General features: G+C 41.8%; 1 protein-coding gene across 12 annotated transcripts in view; it reads right to left on the bottom strand.

The window, feature by feature from the left end:
- ppp1r12a (protein phosphatase 1, regulatory subunit 12A) overlaps nt 1-22338 on the bottom strand; it is a 117707-nt gene that overhangs the window by 8439 nt on the left and 86930 nt on the right. For 10 of the 12 annotated variants that reach the window (XM_078417134.1, XM_078417133.1, XM_078417137.1 and 7 more), the window contains 9 exons: nt 20496-20687; nt 16829-16991; nt 15019-15158; nt 13333-13392; nt 8648-8664; nt 8240-8366; nt 7361-7465; nt 4213-4260; nt 2588-2638 (listed from right to left, as the gene is read on the bottom strand). In XM_078417134.1, the coding sequence (XP_078273260.1) occupies nt 2588-2638; nt 4213-4260; nt 7361-7465; nt 8240-8366; nt 8648-8664; nt 13333-13392; nt 15019-15158; nt 16829-16991; nt 20496-20687 (903 nt within the window). The remainder of the gene's footprint in view (nt 1-2587; nt 2639-4212; nt 4261-7360; nt 7466-8239; nt 8367-8647; nt 8665-13332; nt 13393-15018; nt 15159-16828; nt 16992-20495; nt 20688-22338) is intronic. The other 2 variants (XM_078417135.1, XM_078417144.1) reach the window with 1 other exon arrangement.

The following is a 22338-nucleotide window of genomic DNA, read 5'->3' as shown; positions in this document are numbered from 1 at the left end:
AGCTCTTAGCATCTAGTCTTTTCTTCAGTCTTTCCATCACCTTTGGAAACTATTATTGCTGATATCAACATGAGAACCAAAGTTGTGCCAATGAAAGTCAAATAAGCCATTATGAGACTGAGAAACAGGAATAAAACTGTTAGAGACATCAGCTAAACCTTAGGCTTACCAAAATCAATTGTTTAGAACATTATTAAGAAGAAAGCGAACACTGGTGAGCTTACTAATCGCAAAGGGACTGGCAGACCAAGGAAGACCTCCACAGCTAATGACAGACGAATTCTCTCTATAATAAAGAAAAATCCCCAAACACCTGTCCGACAGATCATAAACACTCTTCAGGAGTCAGGTGTGGATTGGTCAATGACCACTGTCCACAGAAGACTTCATGAACAGAAATACAGAGGCTACACTGCAAGATGCAAATCACTGGTTAGCCGCAAAAATAGGATGGCCGGGTTACGGTTTGCCAAGAAGTACTTATAAGAGCAACCAGAGTTCTGGAAAAAGGTCTTGTGGACAGATGAGACAAAGATTAACTTATATCAGAGTGATGACAAGAACAAAGTATGGAGGAGAGAAGGAACTGCCCGATCCAAAGCATACCACCTCATCTGTGAAACACAGCAGTGGGGGTGATATGGCCTGGGCATGTATGGCTGCTGAAGGTACTGGCTCACTTATCTTCATTGATGATACAGCTGCTGATGGTTGTAGCAAAATGAATTCTGAAGTGTATAGACACATCCTATCAGCTCAAGTTCAAACAAATGTCTCAAAACTCATTGGCCGGCAGTTCATTCTACAGCAAGACAATGATCCCAAACATACTGCTAAAGCAACAAAGGAGTTTTTCAAAGCTAAAAAATGGTCAATTCTTGAGTGGCCAAGTCAATCACCCAATCTGAACCCAATTGAACATGCCTTTTATATGCTGAAGAGAAAAATGTAGGGGATTAGCCCCCAAAACAAGTATAAGCTAAAGATGGCTGCAATACAGGCCTAGCAGAGCATCACCAGAGAAGACACCCAAGAACTGGTGATGTCCATGAATCACAGACTTCAAGCAGTCATTGCATGCAAGGTATATGCAACAAAATACTAAACATGACTACTTTGATTCAAATGACGTTGCTGTGTCCCAAACATTATGGTGCCCCGAAATGGGGGGACTATGTATAAACACTGCTGTAATTTCTACATGGTGAAACCAAAATGGATACAAATGGCCTTAATTAAAATCAGACAATGTGCACTTTAACCACATGTGATTTTTTCTATTACAAATCTCAAATTGTGGCGTATAGAGGCAAATAAATAAATGGGTCTTTGTCCCAAACATTATAGAGGGCACTGTATCTTCCCAAAAGACAAAAACACTTGGTGAAAAATCTGAAAATGAAGACAGGGACTTAATCAACTGGTATCCTGCAGATTTTAGAGAATGCCTGCAGACATGCTGCTCAAGATAGAGTAGGTGTCCATGAATATGGTCTGTGAAAGTTGGCCTCAGTTTCAAATTGAAACCTTGGTCTGATGATACAAGTGAGATGCCTTCATTCCAAATATGGCAGCAGACCCAAATCCAAGACAAATTGTTGAAATAAGGATTCTGGTTTTGCAGGACTGCAAGGGTGAAGAATAAAATTAAAAATTAAAAAAACCTTAAAGCCTGAAAAAATATATATTTTTAGAGGGTCTGATATTATCAAGGCAGATATTGGAATTCAATAAGAATTGTACCAAGAATTGGACTATCTTTACTCGGTCTTTATCTTGCACTATACATTATTCTCTTTACCCTTTATCTGTACACTGTGGATGGCTCGAATGTAATCATGTATATTCTTTCCGCTGACTGGATAACACCCAACAAAAAGCTTTTCACTGTACCTCGGTACACGTGACAATAAATTAAACTAAACTAAATAACTAACAAACATAACATGGTACAATCAATGCAAGGTGATGGAGCCATCTGAACACCATATGCAAGACAATTGTAGATCCTATTTAATACTCCACGCTACATTATGTACAAATAAATACTCCCACCAGTTTATCCACTGAAAGGAAAACCTTCAATTGGATTGCACGTGTGTTCACTTGATTGCAAGGAATGTTTGTGCCAAATGTGCAACTGAACCAAGGGGAAAAGACGGGGCATTAAGATTTTGTCAAAAACACTGATACAGCTCCCTTCTATACATCAGCTATATTACATTTGTGTGGCAGATTGTTGTGGTTAAACTAGGAACTATATATTTCTAAACTTAAATGATTTATCCACAAAGTCATTCAAACCTTTGAGATGGTTTACATGTAACTATATTAGATCTAAGCAACGTTTAAGCTTATTAGAAACAATTACCAATGTTACTCCGTTATGAATCATTCCCAAAATATTCACTAACCTTAATATTTCAATTTTATGTGTGAGCAGTCATTTAATTTACTGTGAACAGAGGCATTATATATCAAAATATAAAAATACCAGTTTGCTTATATTGCTCTGAAATGAACACTGGTATTTTAGACATATTTGGTGTTGAGCTTCATGTTAATATAACAGTAGAGTCATCTTTACCTTCAGCTCTTCTTCCATTTCAGCTATCTTCCTCTCCAAAGCTCTTCTTTCCTGTCAGATAATGGCAAACTGTCACTCTATCTGAGAAACCAGAGCATATCCTTTTATTTCTTCAGCCACCATTAGAAAAGCAAACTCTTTTTTTACTCTTTTATTTACTCTATTTCACTAAAGTGATTCATTCTAGTCACTTCCTTGGCAGTTTGTGTGGTGATCTTGTGATGGTGCTGGGAATCTGGATTGTTGAACCACTTACAATGGGCAATTCTGCAATGCCCTTTCTCTCTCGAACTTCAAAATACCCCTTAACATTTCTGACCAAGCTTTTCAGATCTGCCAATTGAACTGATGTTAATTCTTTCCTGACAATGCTGACAAATGGCTTTGGTCATTTTTACTACTTTCAAGGATCTACGCAAATGAAAAAAAGACCAAATGTTGCAAGCAAGGAAAGGAAGTAATTGACCCCTTTTGACAATTTACCTTTAGAATGGAGATGGAGGAATTTCCTTAGTCAGATGGCGGTTATTCTGTGGAATTCATTGCCACAGATGGCTGTGGACGCCGTCAATGGATATTTTTAAGGCAGAGATTGATAGATTCTTGATTAGTATGGGTGTTAGGGGTTATGGGGAGAAAGCAGGAGAATGGGGTTCAGCGGGAAAGATAGATCAGCAATGATTGAATGGCGGAGTGGACTTAATGGGTCAAATGGCCTAATTTTGTTCCAAGAACATGAATTTTTCCGCTCTTCATGGATGCTGGCTGACCTGGTGACTATTTGCAGCATATTCCATTTTTATTTCAGGATTTCAGCAGTTACAGTTTTTAAACTTTACTCTTTAAGTGCAAGTTTTGCTGACCATTATGGCTTTTAGTCAGTCCAAGCTTTGATCTGAAGTTACTCTATCCTGAACATAGGACATATTGTAGTAGTACAGGAGTTGGGCATTTTTTATTTTTAATTGATAACAGGTTTCTTTTTCTCAAAAATATTAAACACACAACACAGCAACTGCAAAATATTTGGTGGTGTATTACTTTCTAATTTCCATTCATGGAAATTCATCAGCCTTACTGATGCTTGCATTACTGGAGGGACTTCTGAACTTTCAAGGGGCAATAAGGTATTAATTCAGGTGAGGTATCTCACTGATTCATGGCACAAACTGTTTTCCAAATGGAATACTAATTCAGAAACTCAACTGGATAAATGCATATGATTTTGGGGCTGAATTAGGCATTTTGGCCCATCGAGTCCATCTGCCATTCAATCATGGCTGATCTATCTTGCCCTCTCACCCCATTCTACTGCCTTCTCCCTGTAACCTTTGACACCCTGATTAATCAAGAACCGGTCAATCTCTGCTTTAAAATTACCCATTGACTTGGCCTCCACCGCCATCTGTGGCAATGAATTCCACAGATTCACCAGCCTTTGACTGGAGAAATTCCTCCTCATCTCTTTTCTATAGATATCCTTTGGCAAAGGATGCCAAAACATTGCTGCCTAATTCAATAAATACCGTCGCAACTGGTTTCAATGTTTCTATTATTAATGATACTGGGATAGGTCTTCATTATGAAGTATATTACACTAAAAGAGCACCAAATTTCAAACTTACCCTTTTCTCCATCTCCAGCAGTGACCTATCAGCTTTTCTTTCTTGCCTCTGAAAGACAAATGTAAGGTAGATTGTTTAAGAAAATTGTCCTCATTCCAAAGTCAGGTTACAGCAGCATGCCTGAGATTCAGTGATGCCATCTATTAGCGTGGTTAGTCAGTTACCGGAGTCTCTGATGCTCATAATCTCATTCTTTCCCATGAGTTAGACTTTAGCCTTTGGAGATACAGCGTGGAAACAGTCCCTTCGGCCGCCGAGTCCGCACCAACCATCAATCACACTGTACACTAGCACTACCCTACACACACCAAGGACAATTTACAATTTTACCAAATAGCCAATTAACCTACAAACCTGTACGTCCTTGGAATGTGGGAAACCTGAACACCTAGAGAAAACCAACACGGTTATACTTCTAAAAGTATACTCTAAACATTCTGCAAATAATTTCACTTTGGCTGATTAGCAGGGAGGATAACATGACTGGATTGTCAACAGAAGCAAACTTCCTGCCTCAATTTATTACAGAATAGCTAAAAAAAAACCTGTAGATGATAGAAGTCTGAAATGTAAATAGAAAACTATAAGAAAACTCTGCAGTGAAGCAGTAACTGCAGTGAAAGATTAACATTTCAGATTGGTGATCTTTCATTAGAAGCTAAATAACCGGCAAAACATTCCCAAGATTTTCTGTTTTTATTTCCTATTACAATCTGTGGCTCCTGTCAGAATCTGTCTTCACAATAGCTTCCTGGTGAACATATGGATGTATTCAAAGGAGAACATGTCCGTGCGCTGATGTTTGATAACAAGAGCCTTTCAATTCAATTATACTTTATTGTCACGTGTACCTAGATGCAGTGAAATGCTTTGTTTTGCATGTAACCTGGTAAAATCACACAGCAGACCCGACCTAGGCAATACACAAGTGTTGCCACGTTTTGGTGCTGACAAAGTTACAGAAGTTCACCGAACACTTCCATCCACTGCCGGCCAGAGCACATGACATCAAGCCTAGTTCTCAGCACCCTCCCCCAAGCCGGGTCTCCCATCATTCCCTGTGGGCCCCCTACCCCCACCTCAGGTTCCCCCTTCAGGGGCGTGTATTATTGGAATGGATTCCAATTCCATTTCCTGTTGTTTGGCCCATATCTGATTTAAGGCACGCATTTGAAGGACTATTTAGGATGGAAAATAAATGAAAGCAGATTTTCCCATGTCCCAGGAATGATTACGTTAAATAATAACAGCATTTATTGCCGAACAACATTGGTGGCCGATTAGGAAAAGGGGAGATGCAACGAGACCTGGGTGTCGTGGTACACCAGTCATTGAAAGTAGGCATGCAGGTGCAGCAGGCAGTGAAGAAAGCGAATGGTATGTTGGCATTCATAGCGAGGGGATTTGAGTATAGGAGCAGGGAGGTTCTGCTGCAGTTGTACAGGGCATTGGTGAGACCACACCTGGAGTATCGCGTACAGTTTTGGTTTCCTAATCTGAGGAAAGACATTCTTGCCATAGAGGGAGTACAGAGAAGGTTCACCAGTTTGATTCCTGGGATGGCAGGACTTTCATATGAAGAAAGACTGGATAGACTCGGCTTGTACTCGCTGGAATTTAGAAGATTGAGGGGGGATCTTATAGAAACTTACAAAATTCTTAAGGGGTTGGACAGGCTAGATGCAGGAAGATTGTTCCCGATGTTGGGGAAGTCCAGAACAAGGGGTCACAACTTAAGGATAAGGGGGAAGTCTTTTAGGATCGAGATGAGAACTTTTTTTCACACAGAGTGGTGAATCTGTGGAATGCTCTGCCACAGATGGTAGTTGAGGCCAGTTCATTGGCTATATTTAAGAGGGAGTTAGATGTGGCCCTTGTGGCTAAAGGGACCAGGGGGTATGGAGAGAAGGAAGGTACAGGATAATGAGTTGGATGATCAGCCATGATCATATTGAATGGTGGTGCTGGCTCGAAGGGCCGAATGGCCTACTCCTGCACCTATTTTCTATGTTTCTATTTAAAAGACATTTAGACTGTTAGGTGGGGAGGAAAGGCTTAGAGGGATACCAGGTGTTGGTGAATGGGACTAGTCTGGATGGGGTACCTTGGTCGGAATGGACGAATAGGGCCAAAGGGCCTGTTTCCATACAATGTAATGCAATAACTAATTAAAAAGACATTTGACTGGTGGAGTCAAGACCTCACAGTGGCCTTTTCAGTATTATCTCTGCAACTAATTAGCATTAGATAAAAATAGCACATAGAAAATTGATAAAAAAGACCCATGGCGTAACTCCTTTATACATGGACACAATAGAAACAATGCCTTGTAGTTGATACACAGCAGAATTCAGGAACACAGTGCAGGCATATGATAAATGAAGCAATTTGCATTCCAGTTTATCATATCATATCATATATATACAGCGCGGAAACAGGCCTTTTCGGCCCACCAAGTCCGCGCCGCCCAGCGATCCCCGCACATTAACACTATCCTACACCCACTAGGGACAATTTTTTACATTTACCCAGTCAATTAACCTACATACCTGTACGTTTTTGGAGTGTGGGAGGAAACCGAAGATCTCGGAGAAAACCCACGCAGGTCACGGGGAGGACGTACAAACTCCTTACAGTGTAGCACCCGTAGTCAGGATCGAACCTGAGTCTCCGGCGCTGCATTCGCTGTAAAGCAGCAACTCTACCGCTGCGCTACCGTGCCGGTAGTGGAGGGTGGTATGGCAGAGTTGCTGCCTTACAGCGTCAGAGACCCGGGTTCCATCCTGATGATGGGTGCTATCTGTATGGAGTTTGTCTGTTCTCCCTGTGACCGTGTGGGTTTTCCGCGGGTGCTCCGGTTTCCTCTGACATTCCAAAGACGTACAGATTTGTCGGCTAATTGGCTTTGGTAAAATTGTAAATTGTCCCTAGTGCATAGGATTGTGTTAGTGTACGGGGATTAGTGGTCAGCGAGGACCTGGTGGGCTAAAGGGCCTGTTTCCACACTGTATCTCTAAATTAAACTAATGCATTTTTAAGATGCATGAAGGTTTAACAACTTAGTTGGACAACAACATTTTACTTTTCTCAGAGAGTAGCTTCTTTTAAACTTACGACATCCATCAAAAAGTGATCCCGTTGAACATACCTGCGTTGTTTTTTCCAACTGTACCTTCAGGTCCGTCAGCTCGAGGTTCGTATCGTGTAGACTTGCCTTAAGCTTCTCATTTTCTGCTTGGAATTGTTCATAAAGCTGTGAAAATACCTCAAGATTTAATAAAAAGAAGTCCCAATGTTCCACATACAAGATAAATATCCATTCCCGTCCATTTTAGCTTGAGTTTAGTTGAAGATACAGCAAGGAAGCAGGCCCTTCGGCTCATCGAGGCCATGCCAACCATTGGTCACCCATTCACACTAGTTCTATGTCATCTCACTCTCACATCCATTCCCTTCTCACCAGGAGCAATTTTACAGAGGCCCTGCCACACACAGGTATAAATTTTTCTAAGGAGATGATGTTTGGATTACATCCTACAATGAGACTACTAACTTACAGCCTTCAGACTGAGAGGTTGGTTTGCACACTGTTAAACATCAGGTTCACAGTTACTTTTGGCTTCTCTCACTATTACAGGCCTCTTTATAACGGATTTTGGTCATAGTGGAGCCTCTCCACAGTAATCTTTACGAACACGGTCTGCTAGTTACACTGCAAGAGGCCACTGACATTAACAAACAATTGCTTCCATTAAAACTTGTGCAATACGGCTCTATGAAACAATGTCACTAACAGCCTTTAGCATTTTTAGCTTGCAGTAACAAAAACACATTTTTAGCTGTTAAAACGAACTTTGCACTTGAAAACAACTCGTTGCTTCACAGAGTGACCACGAGATGGTTGGAACATATCAATTGCTTGGTTATTGTGGACAATTGGCAATAACATACACCGTTACACCCCCCACCCCCCTGGTCTGTTATAATGAGGGTTATCTTTTACGGAGAGCATTATTTCAGTAGTCACCTTTTTATAATCCAATGCATCTACTCTGCTCTGGGGCACAAGTCGACTTTCTTTATATGAACCATTTCGACTTGTCGATAGGTCAGAACCCTCGTTATTTCCAGTGCTAGAAAATCCAGAGACAAACCTGCAATATAAATGGAACCATCTTATAATGTTGTATTTACAGGATTTGGTAAAACAGAGTACGCTCTGAGAGCAAAAACACCAATCCTAATGAAACAGAACATTATTGTTCCTATTACTTCTGCTTATCTTAATAAACATTATTTGTATAAATTTGTAATTTTATTTCCCAATAACATTCAGAGTCTCAATCACTTATGTTTCCCCCTCCTTTTCACCCAACAGATTTGCAGCAGGTACATCATTAAAACAGTTTAAAAGCTTTAAAATAATAAATCTTACCTTGAAAGTCTGTCATTCTGGAGGGGGAGAAAAGTCAGAGGTTAGAATTCAAATTTTAAAGCTGCTTAATCTTTCATTATAAAAAAAAGTTCAATATGGAACCATCAAGTTAAGTAATTATTATTTTTAAAAGATAGTTATTTGTTCAGGTAACTTACCAAAGCGACAAGATTTCAATTAACAAAACTTGAACATCTGGAACATTTCCCAATTATATAAAAGCTAAATTTATCATATCATATATCATATCATATATATACAGCCGGAAACAGGCCTTTTCGGCCCACCAAGTCCGTGCCGCCCAGCGATCCCCGTACACTAACACTATCCTACACCTACTAGGGACAATTTTTACATTTACCCAGCCAATTAACCTACATACCTGTACGTCTGTAAGATAATAAGATGTAACACTTGTCCTGATACCTCCTCCTTCGGCTCTATCCAGGGACCCAGACAGTCCTTAGGGGAGACAGAGGTTCACGTGCACTTCCTATAACCTCATCTACTGCATCCGGTGATTCCAATGTGACTTCCTGTATGTCGGCGAGACCAAGCGCAGACTCGACGACTGTTTCGCCAACGACTTGCGCTCAGTCCGCCAAGGCCTATGGGATCTCCCGCTGGCTAGACATTTTAATTCCTCTTCCCATACTCTCTGTCCTGGGCCTCCTCCATCGCCCGAGAGAGGCCACGTGCAAATTGGAGGAACAGCAGACCATTTATCACATGGGCAGCTTACAACACAGTGGTAGGAACAGTCATTCACCAACTTTAGGTAATTTCTACAAACACCTCCCTCCCCCTCCCTCTTCCCCCACTAAAAGTCTGCCAACCGGTTCCAAACGATGTATCCCCCTTGTGTTCACACCATTTCTCGCCAACAATTGGCCTATCAGGGAACCAACCGCCTTGCCGAAGGTAATCTGTTGCTGGCCCCAATTTGTCCTGTTTTTCCCTTACTTCCAGTCCCCCCCACAATTAGTCTGAAGAAGGGTCCGACCCGAAATGTCACCTATCCATTTTCTCCAGGAATGCGGCCTGACCCACTGAGTTCCTCTAGGATTTTGTGTCTATCTTTGGTTTCAACGAGCATGTGCAGTTTTGCTTTTGATTAGATTAATAAGTTGTAAGTTAGTCTAAATGCAACACTTTACAAACATGCTTGGCAGTATTGGTGAAAAATTGTATCTTGCTCTTGCGGTTGACAAGAGTATTTCCAACGGAGCTACAGAATGAGGGGGAAATCCGTCACGGTTGAGGTGAGTAGAGGTTCCTACCCCCAGCTCTCTTTTCCAATGCTGAGAACTATATTCTTCACTCTATATCTTCCCCTTTGCTCTGTCTATTATACTTGATTTGACTTGATTATATTTATGTATAGTATTTTCTGATCTGTTAGATATCATGCAAAAAAAAAAAGCTTTTCACAGTACCATGGTACGTATGACAATAATAAACCCAAACCTAAAGATTGGTGAATCTGTTGAATTATCTGCCCTAGGGAACAGGTCACTCCTCGTCTTCTCTCCTTATAGAGTCAGAGTCATACAGTGTGGAAACAGGCCTTCTGCCCAGCTTGCCCACAACAGCCAACATGTCCGATCTACACTAGTCCCACCTGCCTGCATTTGGACCATAACCCTCTATCCATGCACCTGTCCATTTGTTTCTTAAATGTTGTGACAGTATCTGCCTCAACAACAGCTCGTTCACCATTTCACCATTTATCTGACCATTTTGTCTCCCTTTCAATTTGAGTCTTTTTGTCACTTACTCCACCTATCTGCCAATCAACCCACCTCACCCATATCCATCAATCATTTGCCAGGCTTTGTCACACCCCCATTTAATTTTTGCAGTTCAATCCCCCTTTCTCCATCAGTCTGAAGATGGGTCCCATCCCAATACGTCACCTGTTCAAATCCCTCAGAGATGCTGCCTGACCCACTGAGTTACTCCAGCAATTTGCAAATAAAATTTTAACTACGACGTATGATTGGCAAATTATTTTTTTGCCATAATACTCATTAAAAAGTCATAAAATAACCGGAGCCACTATTCGTTATATAATTTAATTTCTGGAAACCAATATCCCAGTGAAGGGTCGCTCATTAATTTACTTAGGAATGAGAGGTTGCAAATCCTCATATGTATCAGGGACAATTTATATTTGAACAAGCACATTTAACTTCTTCAAAGAAAATGAACTGCTGAAGGAAATCAACAGGTCAAGCAGCATGTGGGCGGCACGGTGGAGCAGCGGTAGAGTTGCTGCCTTACAGCGAATGCAGCGCCGGAGACTCAGGTTCGATCCTGACTACGGGCGCCGTCTGTACGGAGTTTGTACGTTCTCCCCGTGACCTGCGTGGGTTTTCTCCAAGATCTTCAGTTTCCTCCCACACTCCAAAGACATACAGGTAGGTAGGTAAATTGACTGGGTAAATGTAAAAATTGTCCCTAGTGTGTGTAGGATAGTGTTAATGTGCGGGGATCGCTGGGCGGTGCGGACTCGGTGGGCCGATTGGCCTGTTTCCGCGCTGTATCTCTAAATCTAAAATCTGTGAAGGGAACTGAACAGATGATGTTTTGGGTCAAGATTCTTCTTCAAGACCCTCCTGCCCATTTCCCTTCAAAGGACCCAATGAGCTGCTCCAGCAGTTTGCCGTTTTGCTCAAAGTTCGAGCATCTGCAGTCTCTTGTGTTTACATCCAACTTTATGGTAAGCAAAGTACTGTAATCCAACGACACACACCCAAGGCCAAATCTGGGCATTGCAAGATGAGTTTTATGGCTGGAAGGTAATAGAACTGGACTCGTTCAGTTGTGTCATGGACCTGTTCGTTTTGCATTTCATTATTTCAATCCAACCCTTAGTTTAGAATTCAAATTCTTGATTATCTGCCAAGAATCAATGACTAATTCTTAGCTAGACACAAAATGCTGGAGTAACTCAACGGGACAGGCAACATCTCTGGAGACCCGCTGAGTTACTCCACTACTTTGTGTCTACCTTCGATTTAAACCAGCATCTGCAGTTCTTTCCTACACACTAATTCTTAGCTGTTCCAATGGTTCAAAATAAATCAAAAAATTTTGGACAGCTTCACAAAAGATATCATAGCATTGGAGGAGGTACAGACTAACACTGTGCCAAGCATGCACATGGAGGAATCCAATCCCACCTCTTGCTCTGCACACTTTTTAATAATTCTACAAAACCCTTTCCAAACTGTGTTACACTCATTGCCCCGAAAGTCACTTAATGATTCCATAGAACTGAGAGCGGTCCAGTATGGGAACAGGCCCTTCAACCGACAATGTCTATACCAAACATGCCAAGATAAACTAATCTCCTCTGCCTGCACATGACCCATGCCCCTCCATTCCCTACCTATCCATGTGCCTATCTAAAATCTTCTTAAATGCCACTATTGTACCTGCCTCCACCATCAGGCCTGACAGCACATTTCAAGCACCCACCACATTGTAAATCAGAGACAAAGAATACCTGGGGCATAAATACCCCACTAGGGTCTTGGTTGGACTAGCCACTTAAATAATATGGCTAGGTCAGTGATTCAGTCTAGATATCTGCAGCAAATGACTTACTTCCTGACACCCTATTAAGTCAGGAGTTCAGCTCCAACAATTAGCAAATAGTGAAAGGCCTGGAGAGAGTGGATGTGGCGAGGATGTCTCCACTGATGGAAGAGTCGAGCACCAGAGGCCAGAGCCTCAAAATAAAAGGACTTACATTTAGAAAGGAGATGAGAAGGAATTTCTTCAATCAGAGGGCGGTGAATCTGTGGAATTCATTGCCACAGAAGGCTGTGGAGGCCAAGTCAGTAGATATTTTTTAGGCGATAAATACTTGATTAGTATGGGTGTCTGGGGTTATGGGGAGAAAGCAGGAGATTGGGGTTGAGAGGGGAAGATAGGGTAGCCATGAGTGAATGGCATAGTAACTTGGTGGGCCGAATGGCCTAATTCCATTCCTACAACGTATGAACATCTCAAAAGTTTGACATTGTCCAGGCCAAAGTTGTACACGGCAACGATGTACTAATATTTACGGGTTAAATATTCAGAAAGGTAATAAGATAAATAACTTCAGAGCCAGTTTGCTGGCATCATTTACTGTGAGGGAGTTTTTTGTGAATAAGCAAACCATTAAACTTCCATCAACTTTGTCCTTCTGTTTGATTTAACATTTGTTAGGATAAAATTAAAACACTGGGTCTTCCAAAGTTTACCACTTCAGGTCCATATTGATAAAGGAACTTTCTAAATGTATTCGATGTGGAGTCCAAGAATTTAGAAGCATTAACACATTTTCTCATCTGGCATCATCTACTGCCCAAATATGTACATTTATGGAGCTGATCTGTTTTATGGAATAGGAACTATTGCAGTAAATCTATTTGCTAGTATTATTTGGCATATAATGTTGCCAAAAATACAGATTTCACATTACATTACAGGCAGGAGACAAACATTTCCCTTTATTTGAAAGAAAGCTTAATTAATCTTTAAAGATTACGACCATTCTGGTTCAAACACATAGTAAAACACAGACAGAGGTAAACATATACGAATATTCTTGAAGAGACTCCTGCAAAGATACTAGCTTCACTATTCCAAAATAAGAATCTCATGTCCACTGCTTGGATAAGGAAAGTTACCTGGTATTTATTTGTTCCATCTTCAGGATCTGACTGCTGTTCTTGGTCATTCTCATCACTCTGCAAACAAAGGATCGAAATGTTAGGACAAATGGTATAAATCTCTTCAGTATTATTGGCAGATATTCTGCGGCAGTCCAAAACCCTCAGTGTTAGATGTGGATTGTTAGCAGATCAGTTGATGAAATACCAGCACAGAACAATCCTGGTACAGAGATGTAGTTAATTTGCACAACTTTAAAATGTGTGGCATCGTACCCTAGTGCGTGGAAACCTCCCTTCGGCACACCTTGCCCATGCTGACCAATATGCCCCCATCTACACTGGTCCCATCTGTGCGTGCTTGGCCCTTAACCCTCTAAACCCATCTTATCCATGTACCTGCCCGAATGTCTCTTAAATGTTATGATAGTACCTGCAAAACATTTGGACATGGATAGTTTAAAGGTACAGCGTAGAAAAAAGCCCTTTGGCCCACTGAGTCCGTGCTGACCAGCAATCATCCGTACACCAGTTCCATCCGATAAACAAGGGACAATTTACGGAAGCCAATTAGCTGACAAACCTGCACGTCTTTTGGATGTGGGAGGAAACCGGAGCAACCGGAGGAAACCCAGGTGGTCACAGGGTGAACATACAATCTACGTACAGGCAGCACCCATAGTCAGGATGGCACCCGGGTCTCTGAAGTTGTAAGGCAGTAACTCTAGCGCTGTGCCACTGTGGGCAAGGTTTATTTTCCCACGGTATCATAATGATGGTAAATTTATGTATAGTATTTGTAGTGATGCTGAAAGTGTTTAATATGTTCATCCCCCATCAACTAACAATTAAAGAATGAAACGGTACTTCTCTTCCCCAAATCGTCTGCTTGCTTTACCTTCCATAGTCGATTTATACAATGAAAATTCAATGCTTCATTGAGTTCCTTTCACTCTTTCCTCATTTATGTATGTTCAAGAATTACATTTCCCTTTCTCCCTACCATGAACTATTGATTACCAGTTAAAGTGTGTTTAAAAGGCTGGTCTTGCTGATGGTGAATATGAAATTGTCAAACTGTCACCAGAAGCCAACAAATGGAAATCTAATCTGCTACATCTCCTTCATTTGAACAAGGAATTTCTGCGCACCCTGATCTATAAACTAATCTGAAAACTTTGGGCCTCTGAAGTGCAGTTTTTAATTATTGAATTTTAAGATGCTTGATAGACTTCAGAAAATATCCGCAATATAATGCAAAACACATGTCACAGCACCAGAGACCCCGGTTCCAACCTTACTTAGTTGCTGTCTGTACAGAGTTTGCATGTTCCCCCTGAGAGCACATGGGTTTCCTCCAGGAGTTCCGGTTTCCTCCCACATGCCAAAGATGTGCAGTTTGTAGATTTTGGTCTTTGAAAATTGTCCCTAGTGTGTATGGAGTGGATGAGAAAGTGGCTGAACATAAAACTAGTGTGAACAGGTGATCAATGGTCAGCGTGGACTCGGTGAGCCAAAGAGCCCATTTCCATGCTGTATCTCTAAACAATAAGAACAGCTTCGTATGTCTGAAGCAGTCCAGTAGCGATGGATCCAGACATATACTGCAGCTATTAATGGAACTCAAAAAGTTTAATTTCCTGGTTTTGCCAAGAGTACACGTTTAGCAAATCAACAGCAATACGGTAAGGGTGTCACACGTACATCCTGAGTCCAGTAAGAAACACCCGTGGATCTCCGTTTCTCCCTCGGGCGCCGCCGTTCCCTGACTGACGGTTTATTTTGCGACTTATCGTCCAATTTCTCTTCACCATCCTGCTCATCTCCCCTTCTCGCTGTACCTACTCAAAGTAAGAGAAAGAACGTTTGTTCCAGTCTAAGAACAAGGACATCTGAGGTAATCACCAGACTTTCCAAAAGCGCTGATGATAGAAAAGTTAAAAGACAAGAGGTGATTTGAGCAGAGGTGTCGATGCAGATTTCTACTTCCATTAGCTTTGAAATAAAACTGATAAGCTAAATAATTTAACAGTATTGTACAAGAATGGATATGCATCAAATTAACTTTGTAACTTAAACATAGTTATCATAGGCGCCGCACGATGGCAGCCTCGCTAACAGACTGACTCGTCTTTTTCTTCTTTTGTTGTTTTTATTTAGCTGTTAAATGTATGTTTTAGTGTATCTTTAGTTTTGTATTATGTGGGGGGTGGGGGGTTGGGGGAAACTTTTTTATCTCTTTCCTCGACGGAGATGCGACTTTTTCCGTATCGTATCTCCGTTCGCTCAACGGCCTAACAACGAGGAGCTGGCGGCCTCTTGCTGGGGATTGACTTCGGGAGCTCCAACCGCAGGTGCCTGCAGACTTAACATCGAGGAACTCGCGGTTCCTTAGTTAGGGATCGACTTCAGGAGCTCCAAGCGCAAGAGCTTCGACCGCCCGATCGCAGGAGCTTCGACCGCCCCGATCGCGGGAGCTTCGATCGCCGGCTGTGGATGGTTCGACTGCCCCGACCATGGGAGAAAAGGAGGCAAGAAGATAGTACGTTATTGCCTTCCTTCACAGTGCTCTGTGGTAGATGTTTATGTTAATATTTATGTAGTTGCGTGTCTTGCTGCTTTTTTGGTATGACTGTATGGCAAATCAAATTCATTGTATGTTCTTAAATACTTGGCTAATAAATTCTTTGTATTGTGTATCTTATATCCCATGAATTATCACATGTTATACAACAACTTTGATACAAACTGATGTTAGAGTTTTGGACTAGTTTTAAAGATCAACATGGAAAAAGGCCCTTCGGCCCTCTGAGTCCACGCCGAATACTGACCACCTGTTCACACTAGTTCTATGTCACAGTATCTCATCCACTCCCTACACACTAGGGGCAATTTGCAGAAACCAATTAACTTACAAACCCACACGTCTTTGGGGTGTGTGAGGAAATCCGAGCACCTGGAGAAAACCCACACGGTCACAGGAAGAACATCGCTGCCGCTGCGTGGCAACAGCTCCACCAACTGCGCCACTATGCTGTCCTGATGTGAAGGTCCCTTAAACTCCTGATGTGTATCTGACCAACCAAATTGTCACCCCAGTGTGTAGATCATAGAACTAGTCTACGAGTGATCAATACTTGGCGTAGACTCGGTGGGCTGAAAGGCCTGCTTCCACGGTCTTCATGGCCAAGTCAAGAACCCCGCACTTACAAACTGGGACTTGAAAATGCTGCCAAAAACTGGGGACTCTGTATTCTGTCTCAATGTACTACTGCCATACACTTGTACTGTATCTGAGATGCTTATCTAAGATGCATCTTCATGCTTATGTATAGTGATACATACTGAACCATATACAAAATGAATTTCACTGTACCTCGGTACAAGTGACAAAAAAAGAGTACCGCTGAAGTATCATTGAATTGCATTGTACTTTTAAGTGGAACAAGTGCATGGTCATAGATTCACACTTTATCCTTACCAACTGACAACGCAGAAAGTATTTCATATTTACCTATATCCGCCTCCCCAGAAGCGCGGGAATAACTTGAATAAGCAGATGTAATGCCCGTAAGACTGCTGGGTCGACTTAGTTGGGAGGATATGTACGAACTGTTTAGGGCAGAGACGGTGGCAGTTGTGGACGGCGTGAAGGTAGGTCTGACACGTTGATAAGGCTTCAGGGTAATAAAATAGACATTTTTAAAAAAGATTGAGGAAATCATTATAAAGTATTTCAATGCCAGTTTCAAATCATGTTGAAATAAATTTCACACATCCTGCATTGTTGCAGTCCCAACATGTGTATGTATGTTCATAATCATAGAAGCAGAATCAGGCCATTCTGACCATCAGGTCTATTCAACCATTCAATCATGGCTGACTATCTTTCCCTCTCAACCCCATTCTCCTACCTTCTCCCCTGTAACTGAAGGTAGACACAAAATGCTGGAGTAACTCCATCTCGGGAGAGAAAGAATGGGTGATGTTTTGGGCCGAGACCCTTCTTCAGACTCCCCTGTAAACTTTGACACCCTGACTAATCAACTACCTGTCAATCTCCACTTTAAAAATACCCAAAGATTTGGCCTCCACAGCCGTCTGTGACCATTCCACAGATTCACCACCTTTGTATAAATATGTGCTCTGTAGCAGAGGCCTTCCAACAGTGAAGCGCCTCTGTCTCAAGGCTTTCTTTGATTGGCCACTGACACATCGTTATATAAGTCAACACGAACCAAAATGAGTACCACTGTCCAAGCTGTAGAGGCACAATATTGCCCACTAGTTTTTATTATTAATTTTGTACACGGGACTGTGTTTCAACTGCAAATTGTTCTCAATGATTATTTTGTGGTTTTCATCAGCATTCATGTAAAAATTCTGGGGTTAAAATCGGACAAAGCGATTGAAAATCCATTTAGAGACTAAAAACATTGACGATAATGAAGAAAATTATATGTCCTCGGAATAAGAACCACATCATTTCAGTTAGAACTTAAACTGGCACAATTTATGTCAGTAAGAGCAATGTGGCCTGAAGGATCTGTTTCCATGCTGTATTATGATAGATCTACCCCACCTTTGATTTGGCAAAGGGCTGGAGGAGACTGCCACACCGCTCGACAGTCGGGTATGATGCGCGTCTACATAAAGCGCAATTATTGAAAGCACTTAGCCTCAAAGTTCATTCAACATGCAGAAGTATTTAAAGAAAGGTCCACTCTCATAGTCATAGAGTGGAAACAGGCTTTTTGTCCAACTTGCCTACGCCAACCAACATGCCCCATCTACACTATATCCACCTGCCTGTGTTAGGCCCACATCCCTCTAAACCTATCATATCCATGTACCAGTCCACATTTAAACATTGCAATAGTACTTGCCTCAACCATCTCCTCCAGCAGCTCGTTCCCCCACTATACTGTGTAAAAAAAGTTACCCCTCAGGACCCTATTAAAACATTCTCTCCCCCTCACCTTAAACCTATCTCCTCTGGTTCTCGATTCCCCTACTCTTGGAAAAAACTCTGCATTTACTCGATCTATTCATCTTAGGATTTAATATACCTCTATAAGATTGCTCCTCAGCCTCCTGCATTCCAAGGAATAAAGTCCTAGCCAGCTCAACTTCTCCCTACAGTTCAAGTCCCCAAGTCCTGGCAACATTCTCACAGATCTTTTCAAAACCTTTTCCAGCTTGAAAGCATCTTTCATTTAACATGGTGATCAAAACAGAGCACAATGCTCTAAATGTGGCCTCATCAATGCCTTGTACAACTGTAACATAGAAAAATAGGAGTAGACCATTCGGCCCTTCGAGCCAGCACCACCATTCAATCATGGCTGATCATCTAAAATCAGTACCCTGTTCCTGCTTTTTCCCATATTCCTTGATACCTTCAGCCCTCAGAGCTACAGTGCCCTCCATAATGTTTGGGACAAAGACCCATCATTTATTTATTTGCCTCTGTACTCCACAATTTGAGATTCGCAATAGAGAAAAATCACATGTGGTTAAAGTGCACATTGTCAGATGTTATTAAAGGGTATTTTTATACATTTTGGTTTCACCATGCAGAAATTACAGCTGTTTTTATACATAGTCCCCCCATTTCAGGGCACCATAATGTTTGGAACACATGGCTTCACAGGTGTTTGTAATTGCTCAGGTGTGTTTAAATGCCCCCTTAATGCAGGTATGAGAGCTCTCAGCACCTAGTCTTTCCCCCAGTCTTTCCATCACCTTTGGAAACTTTTTATTGCTGTTTATCAACATGAGGACCAAAGTTGTGCCAATGAAAGTCAAAGAAGCCATTATGAGACTGAAAAACAAGAATAAAACTGTTGGAGACATCAGCCATACATACCTTAGGCTTACCAAAATCAATTGTTTGGAACATCATTAAGAAGAAAGAGCGCACTGGTGAGCTTACTAATCACAATGGGACTGGCAGACCAAGGAAGACCTCCACAGCTGATGATAGAAGAATTCTCTCTATAATAAAGAAAAATCCTCAAACACCTGACTGACAGATCAGAAACACTCTTCAGGAATCTGGTGTTGATTTGCCAATGACCACTGTCCGCAGAAGACTTCATGAACAAAAATACAGAGGCTACACTGCAAGATGCAAACCACTGGTTAGCTGCAAAAATAGGGTGGCCGGGTTACAGTTTGCCAAGAAGTACTTAAAAGAGCAACCAGAGTTCTGGAAAAAGATCTTGTGGACAGATGAGACGAAGATTAACTAATATCAGAGTGATGGCAAGAGCAAAGTATGGAGGAGAGAAGGAGCTGCCCAAGGTCCAAAGCATACCACCTCATCTGTGAAACACGGTGGTGGGGGTGTTATGGCCTGGGCATGTATGGCTGTTGAAGGTACTGGCTCACTTCTCTTCATTGATGATACAACTGCTGATGGTAGTAGCATAATGAATTCTAAAGTGTATAGACACATCCTATCTGCTCAAGTTCAAATACCTCAAAATTCATTGGCCGGTGGTTCATTCTACAGCAAGACAATGATCGTAAACATACTGCTAAAGCAACAAAGGAGTTTTTCAAAGCTAAAAAATAGTCAATTCTTGAGTGGCCAAGTCAATCGCCTGATCTGAACCCAATTGAGCATGCCTTTTATATGCTGAAGAGAAAACTGAAGGGGACTAGCCCTTAAGCTAAAGATGGCTGCAATACAGGCCTGGCAGAGCATCACTAGAGAAGACACTCAGCAACTGGTGATGTTCATGAATCGCAGACTTCAAGCAGTCATTGCATGCAAAGGATATGCAACAAAATACTAAACATGACTACTTTCATTTACATGACATTACTGTGTCCAAAACATTATGGTGCCCTGAAATGGGGGGACTATGTATAAACGCTGCTGTAATTTCTATATGGTGAAACCAAAATGTATAAAAATGGCCTATATTAAAATCTGACAATGTGCACTTTAACCACATGTGATATTTTCTATTACAAATCTCAAATTGTGGAGTTCAGAGGAAAATAAATAAATGATAGGTCTTTGTCCCAAACATTATGGAGGGCACTGTAAATCTAATTCTCTTGAAAATTGTAACATGACCTCCCAACTTCTCTACTGCTTTAAAATATTATGCTAAGGAAGTACGTGGGCAGATTAAATCAGGTCATTTCTTATTAACAAGACTAAATACCTCTTCAGTGCTCCGATTAAACCTTTGTCTCTCATCTTCGCGAGTTTCTGATTGATTCTTGTCTTCTTGCTTTTCTCGGTCTTGCTTTTCTTTCTCCTCCTTTTCCTTCTCTTCTTGCTCTCGAGTTCGACGGTCCACACGACTCCTCCCAATTGTTTTCTCGGCTTCTTGTAGGTCTGTCAGTGTCACGCCCTGCACGACATTTTGTTGCATGTTTAGTCACTGTGCGTGCCTGAACTTCTAGTCAAGGTCCTAACTCGTGAGCAAGTCCTTTCATATCTTTGGTCAGTCCTCTGGTGGAACAGTGACTCTTGTTCTGATTGTGCAGAAGACTGGATCCGACACTCCAATTGTGTCATAGAGTGATACAGCGTGGAAACAGGCCCTTCGGCCCAACTTTCCCAGCTACACTAGTCCCACCTGCCTGCATTTGGCCCATATCCCTCGAAACCTGTCCTCCATGTACCTGTCTAACTGTTCCTTAAACGTTGGGATAGTCCCAGCCTCAACTATCTCCTCTGGCTGCTTGTTCCATACACCCACTACCCTTTGTGTGAAAAAATTACCCCCTCAGATTCCTATTAAATCTTTTCCCCCTCACTTTAAACCTAGGTCCTCTGGTCCTTGATTCCCCTACTCTTGGCAAGAGACTCGATCTATTCCTCTCATGATTTTATAAACCTCTGTAAGATCACCCCTCACCCTCCTGCGCTCCATGGAATAGAGTCCCAGTCTACTCAACCTCTCCCTATAGCTCAGACCCTCTATTTCTGGCAACATTCCTCATAACTCTCTGTACCCTTTCCAGCTTGACATCTATCCTGTAACATGGTGCCCAGAACTGAATGCAAAACTCTAAATGCGGTCTCACCTACATCTTATACAACTGCAACATAACCTCCCAACTTCTATACTCAATACTCTGACTGATGAAGGCCAATGTGCCAAAAGCCTTTTTGACCACCTTATCTTCTTGCAACTTGACCTTCAAGGAACTATGCATCTGCACTCCTAGATCCCTCTGTTCTACAACACTCCCCAGACCCCTACCATTCACTATGTAGGTCCTGCCCATGTTAAGACTTCCCAAACTGCAACACCTCACATTTCTCCATTAAATTCCATCAACCATTCCTTGCCATGTATGTTCGCATCCAAATCATTGATGTAGATGTCAAACAGTAAGGGGCCCAGCACCGATCCCTGAGGCACACCACTAGTCACAGGCCTCCAGTCCATGAAGCAACGTTCCATGAAGCCAATTTTCTATCCTTTCCTAGAGACAAACATATCTCTTTGGATCCCATGTGATGTGCAAGGATAAAATTTCCCCCCTCGGAAAGGGTTGGGGCGAGATTTAATGCATATTTAATCATGGGGGGTTTTGTAAGAATACGGAGAAATATGAAGAAACGAGAAACTGCAGATGTTGGTTTACACAAAAGTGCACAAAGTGCTGGAGTAACTCAGCGGGTTAGGCAGCATGGAGAACGTGGATAGGTTCCATTTCTGGTCGGGACCGTTCTTCAGACATTTTCGTAAAAAGGGATGCTTTGTTAAAGAAATAGACAAAAACAAGTGTTCTTGAAATCTGATGCTAAACAGCAAAATGTTATTTATAACCCTTCTGTACAAAGCAGAAGGGCTCCGACCCAAAAGGTCACCTATTGTTTTCTCCAGAGATGCTGCCTGACCCGCTGATATACATACAATCAGTTCAAACTCATACAATAGATACAGTAAAGGAAAAAATTCAGAGTGCAGAATATAGTTCTCAGCAGTGTAGCGCAACAAACCATAAAACATAAGAGCACAGTTAGGCCATTCAGCCCATCGTGTCTAC

This window comes from Rhinoraja longicauda, chromosome 20, assembly GCF_053455715.1.
Source record: "Rhinoraja longicauda isolate Sanriku21f chromosome 20, sRhiLon1.1, whole genome shotgun sequence".
Taxonomy (NCBI): Eukaryota; Metazoa; Chordata; class Chondrichthyes; order Rajiformes; family Arhynchobatidae; genus Rhinoraja; species Rhinoraja longicauda.
Note: the sequence above shows the minus strand (reverse complement) of the source record. Positions and strands in the feature narration are given on the sequence as shown.